At 41.1% G+C, this 21,506-nt stretch overlaps 1 protein-coding gene and 1 long non-coding RNA gene across 2 annotated transcripts in view; one reads left to right on the top strand and one right to left on the bottom strand.

Moving 5' to 3' along the window:
* The window catches only part of LOC135460383 (tyrosine 3-monooxygenase-like), a 28,358-nt gene that overhangs the window by 6,700 nt on the left and 152 nt on the right, over window positions 1-21,506 (bottom strand). Inside the window, exons 2-10 of the mRNA XM_064737189.1 lie at window positions 20,462-20,636; window positions 18,482-18,570; window positions 16,372-16,439; window positions 15,662-15,712; window positions 11,944-12,089; window positions 6,323-6,458; window positions 5,635-5,704; window positions 3,901-3,957; window positions 848-943 (exon numbers count right to left, since the gene is read on the bottom strand). Coding sequence (XP_064593259.1) covers window positions 848-943; window positions 3,901-3,957; window positions 5,635-5,704; window positions 6,323-6,458; window positions 11,944-12,089; window positions 15,662-15,712; window positions 16,372-16,439; window positions 18,482-18,570; window positions 20,462-20,636 — 888 coding nt within the window. The remainder of the gene's footprint in view (window positions 1-847; window positions 944-3,900; window positions 3,958-5,634; window positions 5,705-6,322; window positions 6,459-11,943; window positions 12,090-15,661; window positions 15,713-16,371; window positions 16,440-18,481; window positions 18,571-20,461; window positions 20,637-21,506) is intronic.
* On the top strand, window positions 10,747-21,405 carry LOC135460385 (uncharacterized). The gene is made up of 3 exons (XR_010443221.1): window positions 10,747-11,032; window positions 20,509-20,690; window positions 21,152-21,405. It is a non-coding gene; the product is annotated as an uncharacterized LOC135460385 (long non-coding RNA).

Here is a 21,506-nt window from a genome sequence, read left to right as displayed (position 1 = left end):
AGAAAAAAGGTTTCTGGTTTATAAAAATGCTTGAAAAGAGTGGTATTTATTTTCCTTTGGCTCTTACCAATTTAGAAAATATCCAATGTCTGCACAGCTTGAAGCATTTGAGCCCTGCTGATACCAGTTTAGGGCTTCTGCAATTAAAAAGTGATCACCTGCATCAGTGCTCTTCAAAATTAATGAGAAATTAATATTTCTCCTATCAGCTGTTTGGTCAAAGGAGGGGAAACCCACTTTCTGTAAAAGTGTACAAATCCTCTTTCTACAGCAAACATACCTAAGCAAGGCAGTATGAAACCTGTGCTCGCAGATTTTGATCTGTGTAAAACTAGAGCTTACATAAGTTTTGAAATGTGTTTAGGAATGAAAAATGCCAAAGCAATTTCTTTTTATCAGTGTCCATGCTATTTCCTGTTTCTTTGCACTTCATTTGGTCCAGTCAATCCGTGCCTTTCTGGTTCATATGTGTGTGAATGTCAATGGCAGGGAAAAAATAGCCAAGCTCAAAATAGGCATAATATTGCCCTCTAGCGAGTAATTCAGAAAGGAACCTGAGTTTTGTGTCAAAGTCAGCTGCATCACTACTGGCAGAAGCAGGTAGAAACAAATCTAATATTTTATGGGATGGTTGCTTTCATTGCATTTCATCTTATTAGATTAAAGACAGGTACAATACCACAGAAGCTTTTCCCCTGTAGCTTCTGTGAAGGGAGAATTATTTGCAAAATAAAAATCTGAATTTTAAATAATACTGATTTTTGTAGAAAAACATAGTTTGCTTTTACCAGAGTTCAGGAAAGTGGATTATAGAAATCTTTCAATATTTCCAACAATTGACACATACCATCAGCTCCCCATAAGATGAAAGCAGTCCTGCACCATAAGCTTTGATCAATCCATTTTCCTTGCAGAGGCCAAATTCCACAGTGAACCAGTAAAGCTGGGAATAAGAACAATTTGTGAAAAAGAATCTGAAAAGGCATGAATTTTTAAGCTTCTCATCTTTCCTTTAATTTTTTTTTAATATTCATTTCTTAATACCATTGTGTCTTCAAATGTTATAGTTGCATATTTTAAGAAAATATTTTTTTTCCCTCAGCATATAACACACACTAAACTAACATGTAATTTTTCAGAACTTGTTGTCTCACTTAGAAAAAAAAAATAAATTTTGAATGATAATACATGGGTAAATAAAATTATATTCTTTTATTTCTTTGGAAGATGTTACTAATTACCCTGCAACCCCTTAGCCCAGAGCCTCAGTGCAGTCAGTGGAAGCTGTCAGATTTCCACCACAGTCCCCAGAAGGACAGGAAGATCCTGACAGAGGGTTCAACACCTTTGCAAAGGTACTTGTAAGGAGAGTGTCCCTCCTCCTTTGTCTGTGTGATCTCATTCAGAAGAATTGAAGGATGCCTTTTTCCATATTGGGCCAATTATATCTTAGTCATGCTCCAGCAGAAAACAAAGATAAAATTCTCAGGAATTTTCTTGTGATAAAAGCATCCTTAGGACCACACTTCCCTTACCTGCTGGACAACACTGGGATGAAAGGAACTCTTGGCTCTGCCAAACTTTTAGTGCTTCCCTTATTATAAAATCTAAGGTAAATGAAAGTGGAGGACGAAGTCCTGGACACAGCCCTGGGAAGCTAGATAGGCATTGTGCAAAGGGAAAACATGGAAAATGAGGCATTCCAAGAGTATGGCTTTGTCTCATGACTCTTCAAGGTTCCTTTAGAGACACAGAGCCCTTTGCTGCCTCATACACAGGGAGAGACCTTGCCTTCATACGTATGGCATTTTCAGGAGACTGCTTAAAGAACCACAGACAATTTGTAAAAATATGTGAAGTTCTATACTATTCTGTCTATTTTGCCTTTTTCAAACATTGTGCCTCTTTCTCTCACCCTCTCTTACACACCTTTTCATTTTGATGGGTTAGTTTTAGCCTTCAAGTGTATCACTGAAGAAAAAACATGCCAGGATCTTTCCATCTGCAAGATCCTGAGTTTCAGCAAATAATTATGTGTTTGTATTCTGTTAATAATCTTGACTCTTATTATCTCACAATGAAAAGGCTTTTTAGTATCTCTTCATTTTGCAGAAGGCTTTTTTGACTGCAAAATGAGACATGGGAGGAGATGGAAGTCTTTTTAGTGTTTCTTAAGATATCCTGTGTTTGGATTTTGGATAGTGAAGTTCTTTCAAGCTATCACTGTTTTAAGAGAATTTAAAAAATGTATTAGTGGCACTCTGGCAGTTTCTCATCTCTGGTGCATGGATCCACCTGTTTAGAGAAGTCACGGGGCTGAATGAAATAATGGCATTTCAAAATTTGTCTTACAAATGTTTTAGACCATAGCAATAATTCTGAGATTCTTTAAAGAAATTTCTAAGCTAGTTACCAAAATTCTCTTTATGAAGAACAGGGAATGACCGGGACTTCGAGAGCTAATCTTAGAATTCATGTTAGATTTCATGTCACGATAATGAATACACTACAGGTTCTCCTCTATCTTCACTTTTTAGAAAAGGAGCTCAAGCAGTAAGCCTAGATTAGGTACAGAAATGTTAAACATTTGTCTATTGGGATGTTAATCCAGAATATGTTTACTGTTCAGAATACTTGAATGGCACTTACAAAATTGTATTCTCACAGACCCTGAACTGCAGGGAGCCTTTTAAAAGGTGCCCTTGTTCTACCTCCCCAAACCCTAGATAATGCTAGGAAACTTTCAGCCATGAGACCCTTTGTTCTTCTGATCTTAACCTTATCCTTGTCTAGGCCTGTTCAGTTCAGGATCAGGAGGAGGTGCTTGCAGAGGAATGCTTTATAAACCACAGGCCTTAACCCAGTCTCACCAACTCCTGGGGAATGATGCAAGTTCTCTGGCATTTTTTAACCCTAGCAAAAGCATGGGTTGGCATTTTTTAACCCTAGCAAAAACATGGATCTTAATCCCTCTTTAGCCTCTCTAGGCCCAGGCAGTGGAAGAGGAAATGTGGACGGTCACTGTCTCCTCACATAACCAGTCCAGGACCTGGATGAAGTCACAAAGTATTCAGCACTTGTAGCAATCTTCAGAAATAATGGTGTTTTTACTTATTCCTAACCCAAGGATGGGTATGTGCAGATGGATTTTAGGTGAGCCACCACCTCCTTCCTGAGTAGGTGAGGAACTTCAGGAGTGACATTCTCCTCTCATTCCCTACCTGTACTAAATGAGTCTCACACAGCTCAGTGAGGGTAAGGCTCCTCTCCTCCTCTGAAAAAATCACCAGGACTGGTAAATGGGTGCCATTATCAGAAAAAAATCACCTGGCCTCCCAGCAACTTTCAGAACAAGCTAAGATGGCAGTAAGGGCCTGTACAAATGGTTTTGATGGTTGAAGTGACTCAGAACTGAATGGCAGTACCTGCTCCCAAATTGCTTTTAAGTGCTCACCTATTTGGTGGGGTTAATGAATGTGAGGTGAACCAAATTGTGATGGTTCTCTGCACCTCCTGTAGGAGAAAATACAGGTATCACACTGAGTATGTAATGTTTCAGGTGAGTCTGGAATGTGAGTTGAGACCATCCTGTGTCTGGAATGTGAGTTGGGACCATCCTGTATCTGAACTTATAAAACCTTAGCTTAAGAAATATATTCTTATAAAATCAAGAAATGTAAGCATTTCCTCAGGTGGAATCACACCATTCTGGGATCCCCCAGAGGAATTCCAGTCCCTGCTCCAGCACCTTCCTAACCTGTGAAGGAGAGGGGACAATCCTGCTGATGCTCCCATTTCTGCAGTCAATCTGAGGCACAAAAAGCCTTCCCTGCACAGCAAGGGATATGCAGGGAATCGTTTGGGGTTTGCCTCTGATATTAAACTGCCATCTGTACTTACTGTGGCCAGTTTCTCAATCTCCTCTTCAGATGATCCAAGAGAAGCCAGTCCAATATCCTAAAGCAAGCAAGCAAGCAAGCAGACTGTTACACCAGTGTGATTATTCAGCCCAAGGGAGAGAAAGAGGGGAAGGGGGAGGGCCCCATCATTTCTAGCATGAATAGCATGAACTATTCATTGTTTTTGTCACCCAAAATGACCTTCCATGGCTTCCAGGATGCCTACCTCTCCCTGGCCCCCAGCTACATACCACTGGGAGCCACATTAGATGAGTGATTAATCCTCAGTGTTCTCTGTGTAAAATTAACCATCTCTTGTCTTAATGCTGGGCTATCTACACCAGGCAAAAATTTACAGGGAGGCATGAGAAGGAAGGACAGCAAGGGTGGATTTTGTTTTTGCCATTACCTTTCTGTCCCTCACTCTTTCTGACAGCCCTTATGAGCAGGCCAGATCTGTGCAGGGATGATTCTGTTTACTTTCATCTGTGCTCCCTGCTAAATGTTATTCTCACAATAGGAAACTCTAGATGTCTCTTTTTTTGCTATCCCAGGAGCCATATCATGCAACAAACAAACAAAATAAGGGTATTCTCACCATTCATTGTCTCATATTGAATGGGGCAAAAAAGAATTTTCATGGGGTGAATTTCAACGGTGAAAATACTTTGTGGGGACAAAAAAGTGAAATGTGAAAATTCACTGAATGTGATCTGATGTTGTATAGTCTGTGCTACGGATAGGAAAAGAAGAAAATTGAAAGCTTTGAAATTGCTGTAGTATTTTATTTTTAATGTGTCTGAAGTTCCAGTATTGAACTGAACTGAATAGGTTTCTTCCAGAATAAATTATAGATGACTAGGCTGCTTAAGGTACTACACTTTTGATTCTGTTAATAACCAATATTTAGGATCAAAATTGTAACTGGCATGTATTTAAGTTGATAAAACTGGAAACCACATCATATGAAGTGAACTGATTTTGTTTTAAAGATATTTCTTCAGGGACCTAGGTCATGCTGGGACCTACATCATGTTGCCCCTCTGATCTTATCCCCAGTTTCCCCACTGGCCACTGATTGATAAACCTGAACAATGAGATGTCTTCTCCTCCTCTGCTATGGTTTTGAGGAACACTCATAGTTCTGAAGTCTTTAATTATGAGAGGTTATTGAGTTCAGTTGGGTCTGACACTGATTGTTCGTACTAAATAGCCCCTTATTGTACAAAGAAGCTCTGTTTGCTTTTTGGAGCCTCCTCACCAGTGTGAGCAATGCTGTGAGAATCTGGTGAGTTGTAAAGGGAAAAACAGCTCTGATGAATGGCATGGTGATGGACACAATTAAAGTTGCTTGCAAGAGAAGAACGCACATCCAGAGACAGACCCAGCTCAGAGGCTCAGCTGTGTAGGTTCATGTGGTGGAGCAGAGGAAGCCAGGGGAGCAGGGCTCAGCCTCCAGCCCCACAGAGACACCCAGACGGACACAGCCCTCCCACAGAGAAGCCCCACAAGCTCTGCCTGCCCTTCCTTTCACACTGGGTCTGTAGGGAGCAGTGCTGCCACTCCCTTGGAGGAAGCATCTCCCAGGTGGCTGCCAGCCCACCATGCCTGGAGGTCATGGCTCAGGCACAATCCACTCTTAGCACTGCTTTGCGTGGTGAGCTGTGTGTATTTAAGGCATTCTGGCCTGCTATCCAGAGCAGCTGGTCAAAGGGTCAGCAGGAAATGTTCTTACCTGTGAGAACTGGGCAAACTCCTTGTCAGCCAGCATGGGAACATGACCCAACAACTCGTGGCAGCAGTCTCTGGAAAATAAGTGACCTTGTTGTTTGTTAAAAGCCTCCTTTCCTGCCCCTCATGAACTCCCTGTGAGGGACTTTAGCCAGCAGACCCCAAAGGGAGCTGGTGTGGGGGCTGCTCCACAGTGCTGCCTCCACACCTGGCCTGGCTCTGCAAGGATCAGAGCATTCCCTCCTGCCCCCTGTCTATTGTCTCCTTGGGATGGCATGGGCACTAACCTTCTGTGTCACAACATCTTTGGAAGGTCCCTGTTTTGTCCCAGCGTACAACAAAAGCGTCTGTGTGAACTTGTAATTTCTCATGAAATGTAATTGCTGCTGTCTGGCCAGCACTTACTGGGAGAGCTTCACAGCAGGAAATCAAACCCCAGCAGATGGTAACTGAAGGCAGGATGAAAAGATTAAACCAGATATTCTTTAGTCTTTTCCCTCCCCAGACAGCTTTGCAAAAGAGACAGAGCACCACACCCTCTCATGCATGACTTCCCCTTCCAACTCTCCAGCTACCAGTTTCTCAAATTGTTTTATTCTGCAGACTACTGGATGGAACTCCAGAGCCAGTCCCAAGAGAATGATCCCCAACACACTCAGAAGGATGGAATTATGTCAGGCCATCAAACTTACGGTTCTGGGGAATGCATGGGAGAGGAGAAATGCCTCGTGTACTGCGTGCACTGGAAGACACGGAACGCCAGGCTGGCGAGGAAGTCACGGGCAGACAGCTGTCCTGCAGCTGGCCTCAGCTGGAAACCTGTTCTCTCTGCAAAGGGAAGGGACACCAAATTCAGCTGTTTCTAGGGTTAACCACACAGCAGGTTTGCTTTAGCTAGGCAGTTTCAGGGATCCTTCCTGCTCTGTTGGAATAGTTCCCTCCACCAAGCACAGCGGGTACACCTTGGCTTATCATGATTGATGTTCCCCTGTTGCATGAACGGGTATAAGAGCAGTTCCTGCAACATGGGATCACCTGTCCATCCATCCTGTGAGAAGTCACACAGCAGAGCCATGAGGTGTGGGAGTACTGCCCACCCCAGTGCACATTTTTGCACATACACAATTCTCTATGTTCCACACCACAGAGGTGCATAGGAGGTCTCACATGGTCTTTACAATCAACCAGAGAACAGAACCTGTACCTGGTGTGTTGGAACCCTGGATGCTGAGAATTTTAAACTTTCTGTGCTGAAAGGCACAGACTTGCAAGAGAACACTGCATTTGACCTGAGGCTGTGGAGAAGATTTCCAAAATTGATTGATAGCATTGGGATTATGCATGTGTAGTTGGCTAGAAGTGTGTAATATCACAGGGTGGAAAACTTGAATTTTAGGGTTTTAGAATACAGAAATAAATATGAAGCAATGTGGAGGTTTTAGGACAGAGGCAAGTTGTTCTTCACCTTCTTCTTCCTTCTTTTTCACGAATCTGGGTGATTTTCTCTATTTGGATGAAAGATGTCCACATTGTGAGGTTTGGGTGAACATAATCAGGTTAGAAGCATAAATAATATAGATGTCAACTGTTTATTGGGTAATTAGGACATGAATGGCCTTTAACATACACCATTTTAGGGCACTTTCTCAACTAGTTAGGGAGAATTCACACCTCATGTGAGTAATAGATAAGGATAATAAACTTCAGAGTGAGACTTCAAAAACATTTCCTGAGTATTATTTGCCTTGGAACAAGAAAAAGCCTGAAATTCCAACACTGGTGTTTTTCCTTTTTTTCTTTCTTGGCTTTTTTTTTACCATTATGTTTGTCTATAACACACTGCACAGCCTCCCAGTGATGTGACCAAAGGTGTTTTGCTTTGCACATGTCCACAGACCAGGACACAGAAGGATGCAACACTTTTGCACTGTGATTTCAGCTCCTACATCCAGTGTTACCCCAGAGCACCCTGCATTACTGTGAAAGGACTGTGAGAGATAACCAAAAAAATAACCAGTCTGGTGGCCAATAGAACACACACTCTGCATGTCCATGGGAAACATGCTGGTGGTCTGCAAAGCTAAGAAAATTGAAAATCACCGCTTTCAAAGTGAGCCAATGATAATCTTTTTGAAGTCCTATATTCAAAATCTGTGTTTCATTCTCAGCTCCCGTAAATGACATCTCATCTTCTTTAAAGCATAAAACTGCATTTAAAAAAAATCAGAAATGGCTTTATTCTCAATTCTTCTTCCATATTCTATTGTGTCATGAAGCCTATAACCTTTTTTTTTTTTCCTTTTTAAAACAAACAAAAAAATCCCACCCAGAAACCAAGCCATTTACGAGATTTGTTTTGGTTTGTTTTTTCATGTTTCTTCCAGAATTTCTTGTCTTACTCTGTCAGGCTATTAGTACTTCTCCCATTACAAAACAAAACAAAACACCCAGAGAAAGAAAAAAAGAAAAAAATTCAAAGAAATGACAAAATGTATGAAGAAATAGAGGAATGAGAGGACAGCAAGAAGTGCTTCTTCCTGACATTGTGACAGACTAGGTGGTGGGCATTTGCCACAGATGTCTTCTTTTGCTCCAGTCAATTCACAGGTAATTAGTACAGAACTCTGCCTCAAAAATAAACAATTAAAAAAAAATAAACCTGTGGAGATTACATATCTGCCTTTGTCTATTTGCTGGTCCAATCCAGAGGAATGTGAAAATTTCAGAATCTTTGGGCTGAATTCTGAGTGAAAATTACATTAGCTGAAAAATATATTATATGAAAACCAATACTTTAGTAACTCAATTTTGGAAAGACTATGAAAGAGTCTAGGGAAATTTATATAGCTTTAGCATCCATGTTGGAGGAGAAGGAGGGAAAATGAAAATCGCAGCTTGTGTTCCCTGGGATGTCCTTTTACACAGAGGCCAGTGAATCAGACAGTCTGCTGATGGAACAGACTTGGCCAGTTGCCTTGAAAAGCCCCAGGAAAAATTTATCTGCTGAAGGTAATATCTGCAAAACCTGAACTCCTGGTTCATGACTGCACAACAAAACCAGCAATCAGCAGAGAACTGGGGCTGTGGCTGGTTGGACCTGCTGCCCAAGGATCTGGGAAATCAAAGTGCATTGCAGAGAAGGTCTCGAGCAGTTGACCTAAAGTGATCTGCAAGGCTTAATTCTTAATTCTTGGCCCAAAAACTGGTGTATACAGGCAGCCTGTGCATTGTAGTGTGAGCTTGCTTGAGTTCACTGGCTGTAATTTCTTCCAGCTGTGGAGCACAATGACTGCCTAAATCCAAACATCTTTCCTAGAAAGAAAGATGTGCCTAGGTTCATCCAGTTAACCCTTTGGAGAAACGCTTGCCCTGTGCAAGCGATCACACTGTTAACTACTTAATTCCCTTTAAGTAATTGTGAAATATTTATGAAGTACAGTTGCCAGCCTCACTAGTAGGTAATAACAGACAGATGTCATACCAAATCAAAAGTAATTGCTTTCTTGTGTTCACAAATACTGCTAAGTTAAAGAGAAGATGGGAGTTTATCTGTCTGTGTGGGCTGGTTTTAACACGATCACTTTCTTTCTGGGTTATCCTCCTCTCTCTGTCTCTCTCTGCCCCCCATGGTTTATTATTTTCAAAGCTGTACAAGGGGAGGTTCAGAATGGACATTCAGAAGCATTTATTTTCTGAGAGTGTGGTCAAACACTGGAATAAGCTCCCTAGAGAACTGATCAATGCCCCAAACCTGACAGCATTTATGAGGAGTTTGGTCAATGCCCTTAACAACATGCTTAAAATTTTGGTCAGATTTTAAACCTTGCAGATGCTTCTGACTCAGACTGAGTTTGGGCCTTGCAATAATGTCAATATTCATGATATTCTAAAAAGTATTCTGCATAGTGAAATAACCTTGTCAGAAGAAAGAGAGCCAAGATACCCATTCAAAGCCTCATGTAATGGGACTAAAGCATTTTCCTCACTCTTAATTGTGTCTAGCTGTTAACACAGCTCTTCTGAAAAAAATTTGTTTAATTCATGCATAACCTGTAGGCTAAAGTAATCCAGTTTTAATCTACAGTTTAATGAGGGTAGGACCAGTGGTCTCAAGAAGTATGAATAATTCCACATTTTCCTTAGCTGTCCATTTCAAAATGGAATAAAATCTCTCTGGAATGCTTGATACCCATTCCCAAGTAGTTAATAGAATTAGCTTACAGTAAACACCTTATGTTTATGGTAAATGAGTTAAAACTCACTGAAGACATCTTTCCAAACATTATTGGCTGGCTTTTCAGAGTTACTGTTTAGTTTGTTTTGTTTTGTTTATAACACTGAGAATATTTAGAACCAGAGCCTCTAAAGGGAGTGAGCAGACTCCAGGCATTCAAATCCTGTCAACTAACATGAGCAATGCAAATAGGATTATGGCAGCATAGTCTCACACTATCTTAAATTCTCCCACTTTGAAATCACCTGATACACTTGAAGGATATGGATATTTGTGAAAATCAAGTCAGAATCACAGTTCCTGGAGCTCCCTGCTGTCAGCTATTGTGTAACTTAAATGAGATCAACTACTTCAAGAGAAAAAATATTTATCAGCCCAGTTATTATAAGAGGGAAGTAAGATGTGTACTTGAATAGGAATGAGAATGCATGGGAAAATACATAATGCCCACACAGAAAATTTCCTACAGCTGGATGCGAGGGTGTTTATGGAAGATGCTTTTCACATGGCAACATGGCAATCCTCCCTTCCCTCACAGTAAACATGCAATAAAAACCTTGTCATCAAACAGCTGAATCTTCATGAGAAATGCCAAAGTCTTAGAAAACTCTTCAGACACAGAAAGCTTATTTAAGCTAACGGGTACCCCCTACTCTTATATGGAGCAGACCACTTGATTTTCTGAGTGTTGTATTTAAGTACAATTTATTTAAAGTTAAGCCATATTTTTATTGCATATTTCATCACGGTGATAAGCTGTCCTCTCTCTGTCACACCTTTTCACTGAGGAGGAGGCTTTTAAGATCTTTAGTAATTCTTGATAATCAGGTGGTTTACACAAAGCACCTGCCCTTGGGAATCCATGCAGGCTGTGGCCTCATAATGCAGGCCCCTTTGCTCTCCTGCTCCTTGCTGGTCAGCCTGGCAAACCTGTGTGTCCTTTTTCTAAGGTGGCCTCTTCATGCCTTTTTGGGCCAGCACCACTGCCTTTGTGCCCTCCTGTCAGCCACCAAAGGGTTTGGTGCGACAAGTTGTGCTACAGAGGCAGAAGGAAGCAGAGTTGTTCCAAGGCAGCTGCTGATTGACCAGCAGGATCTCCTGGAAATCATCTCCTCCAGCACACATCCCCATCCTGCCTGGTGGATCAGGAACAAAGCGTACTTGAGAGGTAAGTACCTGTGCTTGGGTCTTGCTATCAGCATGGCTATAGGAGCATCAAACAGAGCCAAAATCACAAAAAGGCAGTGTGGAAGTCGTGCTTATTGCCAGATGGTGGTATCTGTACAAATCACAAATGGGATGGGACTGCTGAGAACGTGCCTTGAGCTGTTTTATTTTCCAGCATTGGTCTCATTACATGGTTATGACGATGGGAAGATGCCATCAGCTCACATCCCAAGCAGCACACCAAGAACTTGATGTTACAACTCACTTTATAAATTTTTTGACCAATCACACAAAGCAAAAGCATATTGACAGTAGTTCCATCCAGCCACTATAAGCACAGGTACCTTTGGTTAAAAAAATGCTTTCTTATTTCAGATACAATACCTGCTTGTAAGCCTTAAAACACAATGCACAGAGCTCCATTATTAAGCTTCAAACTTCCTAATATCTTGCTAGATAAACTTTTCTTTAGCTTAGGGGGTTATTCTAGACAAGTGCTAATACACAGACCATTTTTCTATTTGTCCTTGTTTTTCTACTTTTTAAATAATTTTTCTGCTGACCTATCTCATGGCTACTGCATAGCTCTAATCACAGCTCTGCTGTCTCTGAGGCCTGCCTTCTGCAGCTTTCCCAAAACCCTCTGATGCTGTGGATTCCCACAGTGCTGAGCAGTGTCTGCTGTGACCACAGTTGGTGGTACAGGGATTAGCTGGGTAGTGCCACCCCAGCTGCTGCCTCTCACAGAACACACACAAACCTCCAGCTGGGTTTCATTCCATGTGCCTGGAATGAGTGCCCTGTGCTGGAGCTCATCAGCTCTGCTCACCAGCTTGTCTCCTAGGAAATGGTTTGTGGTGCACAAATACATGCAGGGAACCCTAGAATAAACCATGGTTTGTGATGACTGACCTTTTAAAAATCTGGAGACGTCCTGAAGCTGAGGGATGTTGTCCTCTCTGTAGCCACAGCGCTTCTCCAGCTGCTGGAAAGCATCCAGGTACTGGGTGCAGGCATGGGTGGGGTAAAGGCTCCTCAGCTTCCTGTAGACTTCTCTCCTGAAAATCAAAACTGGACAGAGTGAGACACCTCAACAGAGCAGTTCTTAACCTGCGCCATCCACAGAGAGAGGTAAAGCCCTGGCATGGGGGTCATGGTCTAAAAATGTGAGCTTGGGACAGCTGGTTGTTTGAAAGCTGGTCCTGGCTGGATGTAGCAAACTATAAGCTCTTTTTGTTTCACTTTTCCTTCAGAAGGTGTCCTTTAATATTACAGAACTGTAATCATGATGCAGAAGTGTTTCTTGATTAGGCATCTTACTGAGTGTGTTGGAGGCACCAGGGAAATCCCAGGAAGAGACCTGAATCTGGGATACCCTGTCTCTCAGTTTAGAAAAGGAATAAATCAGGTATTCCCCTCCTTTCTGTGTTTGGGTACAACTTGACATGCTGGTCCCTCCTTTTCCACTCCGAAGCGTAGCTTAGATTTGCCTCTTAAAAGTCTCTGGGAAAAGCACCTTTTCTGATACTGAAGTGTAATATCTGCACAGGTGAAGAGGTTTATATTTTTGCAGTTCCAAATGCCTGGCACAGGATATGTATTTGAAATATATGCCAGCTTTCTTGAAGCATTTATCCCACTATATAAAAAGAGACCAGCTGAAAATAATATATGTAACCTGGGCACAGGCTTTAAGCTTCTCACAAACTTGATGGTACTTGGATTTAGAGTAGTGGTTTGGAATATATTTAGCTGTTGCAAAATAAGCAAGTAGTAATAGGATGGCAAAGAACCTTATAGAAATGGTTATTTTTGTTCAGACATGGCCCTAGGGTCTCAACAACTTTATAAACATTGTTTTATGAAAATTGAGATCATTCTTGGAAATGCTGGGTGCAGGAAATGACCTTTCATTGGTTTTGTAATTTTTTTTAACCATTATTATTATTATGATTATTCTCCTTTTTGTGATGCTGTTGTTGCTATGGAGGTGATAGCCAGTCCCTGGTAATGGCTCTTTATTTGTACAAATGTCTTACACAGTGTGGGAGCAATAATGAACCAGAATGAAGCGGGGGAGGAAAACCTTAGGAGGAAAAAAAAAGTTGAAAGAACAGAGGGAAACAGTGGCTGCTGTCACTATTGCAAAAGCCACAGGAGACTGGGCCATTTCCATGGAGGAATTAGGAAAAAACGAGGAGGACTGGAGTTCAAGTGTTGCCCTGGCTTGTTTCCTCATGGGATGCTCCTGGCTTCGTGGGGCTGTGTGGGATTTGAACCAGCGCAGGGTTCATGCCCAGGCTGGAGCCCAGAGAGAGCAGCCTTGTTTACACTTGTGCACATCTGGTCTCTTTTATCCAAGTGTCATTCTGCTGTGTGCCCAAACATTGGCTACCACAGAAATGCAGGCAGTCCCAGGGATGGATTATCCAAAGCTTAGTGCTCCTCTAAGACAATAATCCGAGCAAACTCTCCAAAGCCAAGAGAGGAGCAGGTATGAAAGAACTGCTGGAAGAAAACTTTACAAAACACTCTAGAAAGGAGCATCCTAACAAAAGATGGAGCCAGATACTTGAAAGACTTTAAAGATAATAACCTAATTTTACATAAGCTTCCTTGTTTAAAAAAAAAGAAAAGTGGTACTAATCAGCTTCATTATGAAATGTGACAGGTGCTTCCCCATCATTTTCTCCTGAATTCTCCATTTTTCTTACACATCTTTTACCCATATGGCATCTCTGACTGCTTAGTTTCAGGGCCTTCCAAGAAGTTGCTTTGAAAACAAAAGCCCAGATCATCTGTGCCCTCTGTGTTCTGACAGTCGTATTTCTTCACTGCCTTGGTTTTCATTTTTATAACCACGTGGCTGCAAACGGAAGGCATCCAGCAGCTCCTCAGAGTGACACCAAAGGAATTTAGTTTAGTTTGTGCTACAAATTTCCCCTGCAATGGCACAGCCCGATTAAGCTGTGCTGTAATGCAGCTGACCTCAGGGCAAAGCCTCGGGGGCTGTGATAACCATTGGGAAGGCTAATTTTGGGAGCAGCTTCACATAACAACGCAACCTGGATTGCTGTTTAAGGAAATGGGCAGACACTCCTTTAAAAGTCTATTCTGTTGCCACAATGGGTCTAATTCGAGATGGAGAAGAGCTGGAATGACGAAGGTTGGCAATAAAAGAGAAAAACAGGAAGGAACACAAAATTAAATTTTCTTAAATACGACATTCCCACACGCCATCCCATGCCAAGATTGTTGGCTGGTGGTAGTAATCATGAGCATGACACTGACCATCAATCTTTGACTATTGAAAGATGCTATAAAAACCTACTTGAGCTTAATAAAAGCATGTCCTCCTGGATGAGCTGGATGCAAGGTTTTTATGTGCTTGTGGCTTTCTGTGGCAAAGTAGATTTTACTTAAAGTATTGAAAGAGGTGGGATGCCAGAGAGGTTCTGGCATGAGACATCTAGTTCTATGGATTTAAGTCCTGGCATTGGAATAAACTTTGCATGTGATTTTAGGGCAAATTACTCAAGTTCTAGGGCTTTCTGTTGCACAGTAGAAAATGTGGTCTTCATTCTTCCTTTCCCCCACCTTTAGTCCTTCTTTCCATTTAAATTTCTGAACAAAGACTCTCTCCTATGTGGCACCTTGCACAATCTCAGGACTCTGCTCTTACTTGAGACTTTTGGACAAATTAAGGGTTTGTAGTATCACATAAATGTGGAATTACTGCTGCTTACTGATAAACCTTAAAGTTAATGGCAAAAAAAGTGGAAACAGAGGGATTTGTAAGAAGAGTTCTGCTCCCTTTCAAATTTTCCACATATTTCACATAAAGTTGAAAAAATGTTTTTAATTGAATATTTTGGTTCATTCATTGGTTATGTTTTGGGGTGGTTTTTTTTTTTTTTGGTGGTTTTTTTTGGGGGGGGGGTTATTTTTTGAGTGGCAGACTTTCAGGAGCACAAAGCCCCAGTGAAGAAATATTGCACCCTTGTAATAGTAACTTTCTATAATTTTTAGATTTTTAAATTTTAAATTCTATTATTTGTATGTTATCTAAGGCTTTTTTACAGTGTAAATAATGAGTAATTAGAAAGGTATTTCAAAAGTTCCTCTACTTTCAGTTTGCAAAATGATACATATTCATGTTAAAAGCAAGGAATACTTGAAGGAGAGCAAGCAAGGCTCCTCTGTCCTGTGAATATTGAATTAGCCATGTCCTCTGAGTGAATTTCTGTCCTGTGAATGGGCATTTTCTCCTCATAATGAGTTTGAAAATGTGATATTTCTGCCAGCACCATAGCTATGGTGAATTAGAGATCTGTCAGAAGAAGTTATTCTATAGGCCCCTGATGTTTTCTGGCTTCTGATATCCCGATGGGATCTGCAGGCAAGGAGACAGTCAGGAAAATGCATTTTGCTCTAGAAAGTGAATAGCTAAGGCCAGCCCTGAGAATGGCTTTCTGCAAAACAAATGACCAAAAGATAACATTTAACCAAAGAGTCAAATGTGGGGTGGATGAAGAACATTTTAAAAAGGTTTTAGCTGTGTCACATTGCCAGTCTTTCCTGGGACTGCTGTGGAATGGCCCAGCAGTTGGATCATAAGTACCAAACTCACCAAGTTGCTGTTTCCTGTGCTGTGTACTCAATGTGGGGTAAAGGGTCTCCTCTGTAATGAAGAGAAGAAATATGACATGTTTTAAGATTTCAAGTTCCGTTTCCAAGCTTTTTTTTTTGCCTCCACCAATTCTTGGACACCATGAGGCTGAAAATCCACGACTGGTTGTACCTATACCTTTGATTAACTCCATCAGAAAGCAGTGTAGTTCTGCTGACATAAAGGTAGAAACATTTTCCATCACTTGCATGAGAACTGAGAGCTTTTCGTGTTATTAGTGTGCATAGACAGAGACATTTAAAAAAGCAAATAACAAAAAATAGTAAATCACTTTCCACCATCAAAAATATGTTTGTAAATATCGTTCCTGAAATTTCCTTGAAAAACATCAGCCTCAGCTCAGGACCAAGTCCTAAAAGGAACTTGAAAATTGAAATAAATAATATTGCAATCACTTCTGCTAAAACAAAATCCAGCACTGGATTGGGATATGTGAATGCAATCTTAAGATTTTTGTCTTAAAATGTATTTACTGCGTCATCACGAAAATCTATTCCATAGGGAGAGAAAGCTTTGGTGGCTGAATTTTGTTGTCTCAAACAACATCAATCAGTGGCCCCACTGATCCATGGACAAAATATGACATATCTGACATGTCTTGGACATGGAGTCTGACAGTGTGAGCCATTGCACTTTCCCTTTGTACTTACTCTCTGTAATTAAAGGCCAGGTCAGCAAAGAATGCTCTCCGCTTGCTGTACTCCAGGTCAGAGTATCCCTGGGTTAGAAAAGAATCAGGAAAAAAAGTTTTACATCATGAGAGATCTGTGGGCATAAGTAGAAACCATCAGAACCACCACTGGGTCTGTGGGAAGTGCAGGATCCCCACCCAGTTCTCCTGCCCATTTTTTTATTATGTTGTGGTAAGGACAGACTCAGTGATATCTGATTAAAGGGGAGGTTTACCTACTGAATACCAGTTTTCTTTCTGCTCCTTCTGTGTTTACTAGAATTAAAACTTCAAGCAGTCTTTGCCAGATATTGAATGTGCATGCAAACATGGAATCACATTCCTTTTAATTTTACGTCTTTCGTACTAGGAATTAAAACTTAAATCTGGGACTGTGTGCTAATATAAATCCTAAAACAGCGTTGATCAGCATCACTGTACAAATATTTATTATTCTAAAATATTCAGCATTTACTGGAACCACTTTGTGTACTGCAAGCCAAATTTGTCCCTTGGGTTTATTCACATAATTTTTAGTGTAGCAATAATACCAGCAGCCCTGCAGTTAATGAGTGCTGCATGCATGATTCTGAGGGAAGGGCTGGATCCTTAGAGCATGTTTATTTTGTCATGTGTTGTAGGTAATGTGTTCATTCAGGTGCTTGTCAGTGGCTGTAACAAGTCCATGCAAAACACAGGACAAGCTGTTGGGGCAGACTCACACAGATGCTGTGACATCCCAGCTTTGTCCCTGTATCCACCCTCTGGGCAGCCAGTGACAGGGTAGCCCAGAAATTGGTGTCACAGTGATGCCAGTTGGATTGTTTGGGCCAGCAAAGAACAAACTGTAGGTGTGGAGAGAAACAACCCAAGCTGTCCATTTGGTAGGAAATGTGTTTGCAAAATCTGAGCTCCCTGTGCATCAGCTTCTTTTGTGCTTTCCTCCAGCCTCTCCATTTCTGAGCCTGGTAAATCAGCCCACACTGTGCTCTGTCTTGCCACAGACAAGTGATGCTCAGTGCCTGAGGTAACTTGTTTTTAACTTGTTAGGTATTTCTAAACTGCACTACATTCTGCAATTTAGATTTATCCCCTCTCAATACTTCATTGACTCAGCACCACTGCTGCTTTGTCTCAACCTCTCCAGTGCTCACACCTTCTATTTGGCAAAGGATGAGGGGAACTTGGTCCAGTTCAAAGAACTCCCTATGTGTGTTCATTTGTCTAATGAGAAACAGCCTAAGAGCTAGCTCAGGAAAATTACAAACACTTGGACTACAAACACTGACAGAAAGAAATAAGGAAAATGAAAGATGTCCCGGTTAAGGAGGACATGAAGCTCTCCTAGAGCATTATAGTGAATAAGTGATTCTCAAAAATAGAAGATAGACTTAGAGACTTGGAAAGGTCCATTTCATATTACACAAGACTGTACATGCCTCACAACAAAACCTGGTGTACGTTAATGAAAGGGACTAAATAGAATTCAGACATGTAGAGAAGGGAATGACAAAATCTTCCTTGTAGATTCTGTTGACACACATCTACATCTTCACTACATTTCTCAGTGAAAAATATCTCTTCTTTCTGTCCTTTCCATGGATTGCTTCTATGTGATGCTTGACAGAATAAAATGCTTCTGTGACCTGACTTGTGACAAATGGCCTTTTGGGGTCCCTTTTGTGTCTGTGCCTAACTCACATCTGACCTGCACTAAAGCTGGGAAACTTTGATGACCAATAAGCGTTAGATTGTTTGTTTGTTGGTTTGTTTGTTTGTTCCCAGTACTTTGCCTCACTATCATCACTAGAGCAGGACTCTACAGTGCATTTTTCTTTCCCTCTCCTGGAGTTCGTGCTTAGGGCATGGCTAAGAGGGCACACATAAAGATGCTACAGTAAAACCCTTTTGTGGTCCATTCCTGCAGGGACACATGCAGTCCCTAATGCCACTGAAGATGAGCTTTTGTCTGCCCCTGTGGTTTTTTTTCCTCTTCTTTCATGAGTATTTCTTTACTCCTGTTTCCCTGAATAATCTCCCTACAGAGAATTTCTTTTTTAAAAATGAAATTACAGTAATGTTAAACTTACAGGGTGACCATGGTCCAAGCTGGGGTCATATTTAGTGATCAGGTGGTGACACTTGTCCAGATCTTGGATTTTTCTGGGGAACCAGGGCACTGGAGAGAGAGCAGAAAGAGTTAAATGAGAGAAAATCAAAGAAATTTTAGAGCGAAAATAAAAACTGTGCTCAAGATTACAAAGTTTCTTTTCATCAATATCTGAGAATTTTCATATCTATACGTTACCATAATTGTCATACATTTCAGTAGTTGACTTGCTTCCTGACCAAACTGGCAGATTGGATGAAAAATTATCTGAAATTAGCTTGCTGTGATAATCTCTCAGTTTTAATTAGTAGAAACAATTTTTAAAGGCAAAAATATTTTTTAGATCAGGTGGGGTTTTTGTTTGACACAGGACACCAAATTTATTTCTGCATTCTGGATTTAAGAATATTTCTTGTCTAAAAAGCAGTCCTACATTTTCATACCTTCAAAAGTTCGACAATATTTTAAAAAGAAAACATGATATTTATAAAATTTCTAGAAACCAAAGAGGTGAAGAAGAATTTTAAAGTTTTTTCCTTCTGGCTCATTATTTTTTCCAGCAACATTATTCTTTAGCTGCATTTCCAAGCAGCTTCCTTCTCATGAAGTGGGAAGGTTTTCCAGTGACTAAAATGAAAATAAAATGTGATAATTTTATTTTAGATGCCAGCATTTATGAGAAATTAATTTAAAAAAAGAATTGCTGGAAAAACACAAAGCTGATATTGCTTTCCAATCAGATTGATGCTGTAATCAGACTTCCTGTGTTACAGCTCAGAAAGGTCCATTTGGGGAAACCTTAATCTCATACTGGACATGACATCAAAATCTCTCTATTGAATGGTAAATTTAACTTTTGCTGTATTATATTAGATCTAAGAACATCCAGTTTAGAGAAGTAAAAATCTAAAAATATCCAGGGATGTTGGGGAAATTATGTAATTTTCATGCATTACAACCAATTCTGTGATAAATAGGAAGAAATTCCAGTCTGACAGATGCCCGATGTGCCCCAGAACATTTTTCTGAGCCTTTCTCTCTGGCTGTACCAGTGGTTCTGCATGCAAGGCACCTTTCCTGCCATTTATTTCCATATCCCCTCAAAACCTGTACCTGACCACAGCTGCCCCAGTGTGCCCCCATACACATCTTGCCTACAGAAACAAACATAAACACTTCCTCTTTTAACAGTTTTTATTGTAGTTCTAAGTCCTGGCACGTCTGAAACCTCTCAAATCCCAAGGAAATCCTAAAGAAATTCTTCTCCAGCTCCAAAACCCTCCTTGGCTTTGCAGTTTCCCTGATAACAGTGATGCCCTTTTCATGTGCCCACAGATCCTGAGAGCAGCTTGACGAGGGCTGCCTCTCATGTTAGCCTGACAGAGAATTTCAAAAAACACCAAAGGTGCCCAAACAGCACTGTGGAAGTTAAGAGTGCTCTGGAATATCTGTCTGGCATTGGCAAGAGAGGGAAACCCCATGGCAATTCTGTACTCAGAGAACTTGGCATGTGAGCTGCATCCTCATCCTCCTCATCTGCCATCCTCAGGATTGTACCAAAGGTCTCTAAGAGCTGTATTCACCCATTCCTGCCTGCAAACAGGAAAAATACCCCTCTGCCTCTGTGTTTGTCTTGAAGCAATCAGTTCTCTGCACAGCTTTCAGCACAAAATCTTCCCGTCATTGAGGAGTTTCTAGTTTCTCCTCAGCTTTTTGTTCTGCTGTTCTGTCCTTCCCATCTCCCTCTTTGCTGGAGCATTTCTCACCTCGGCTCCACTGCTTGTGATGAAGTGCCTCCCTTTCTGCACCAATGGCAATGGAAAGCAGCCATGCAGAGACAAATAATGAATGCACACTCACTGGCTTTCCAGACAAATTGAATTACTATTATGAAGCTGAAGCTAAAACTAAAAAAAGTTACTCTAAAATAACTGCACTAAGAGATGCATACATGTCTTACCTTTGTCTTCTCGGCTGGTTTTCACTTCCTTTGCTACTCTCTTTAAGGAGGTGACAAGGATACCAACATCAGCACTGTGAACTTCACATTCAACAAAAATGTCAAGATCATCCACAGAGTTCTTGGGCTTTTTGGCTTGACGGGTTTCAAAGTGATAGATTTGAGTTTCAAACATCTGCAAGAGCCAAGTGTTCATATGATGAAGCTTCTCCAAAGACTGAAAATCCAGGTAAGTCTAGATACATTTCTACAATGTCTTTAAAAGGTGACTAAAAGAGGGATTAACTAGAAGAACATGTTAGGCAATGAAGTCCAATAACAACCGGTTTACAAAGAGCTAAAATACAGACAGAGCTAAAGATTGAACACTATTGCATTGGGGAGAGAAAGAAGGAGATGAAAGATGAGATACTGTTGACTGTAGAATTTCATCTGTGCAGAAATAGCAAATGAGTGGCTGGGTAACTTAAAACCCTGCCAGAATGAAAGCAGATCTATTGATGTATAATAGCACCATAATCATTAAATAATGGTGAGAAATAAGTAACAAGCACAATACTTTTATTTGGAGTTATTAATTTTCCCAGATAAGAGTGAGCACCTGGTAGGGGCACTTCAGTTGTCCAGACTACATAATGCCTGTGTGGTTCACAGCTCTCATAGCCTTTGTATCTCCTGCCAAATATGCAGAGAAAATTCACTGGCTCCTAACATCGCCACGGTCTGAGTGCTTGAAATGCCGGCCACCACAACTGCTAGCAAGAAACAACTGATTTGTATCTGCTATAAGCAGCCCTTCCATGAAATGGTGATTCTTCTAAAAGACTGTGCCCAGGTTCTCCCCGCTCCAGAGCCCTCTCCCTCTCCTCCATGAGACCAGCTCACCTCTGAGCAGCTGGAGCCAAACCAGGATGGGGGAAAGGCAGCATGAGGGGTAAGGCAGGCAGGAGCAGGAGAAGGGTGAGAGCGGGAGAGATGTGAGACATGAAGGCAGTAGAGACAGAAGAGAGCGCTCAGGAAAGGAAAGAGATATTGAGGTCTGTAC

Source organism: Zonotrichia leucophrys, chromosome 1A, assembly GCF_028769735.1.
Source record: "Zonotrichia leucophrys gambelii isolate GWCS_2022_RI chromosome 1A, RI_Zleu_2.0, whole genome shotgun sequence".
NCBI classification, from domain to species: Eukaryota; Metazoa; Chordata; class Aves; order Passeriformes; family Passerellidae; genus Zonotrichia; species Zonotrichia leucophrys.
Note: the sequence above shows the minus strand (reverse complement) of the source record. Positions and strands in the feature narration are given on the sequence as shown.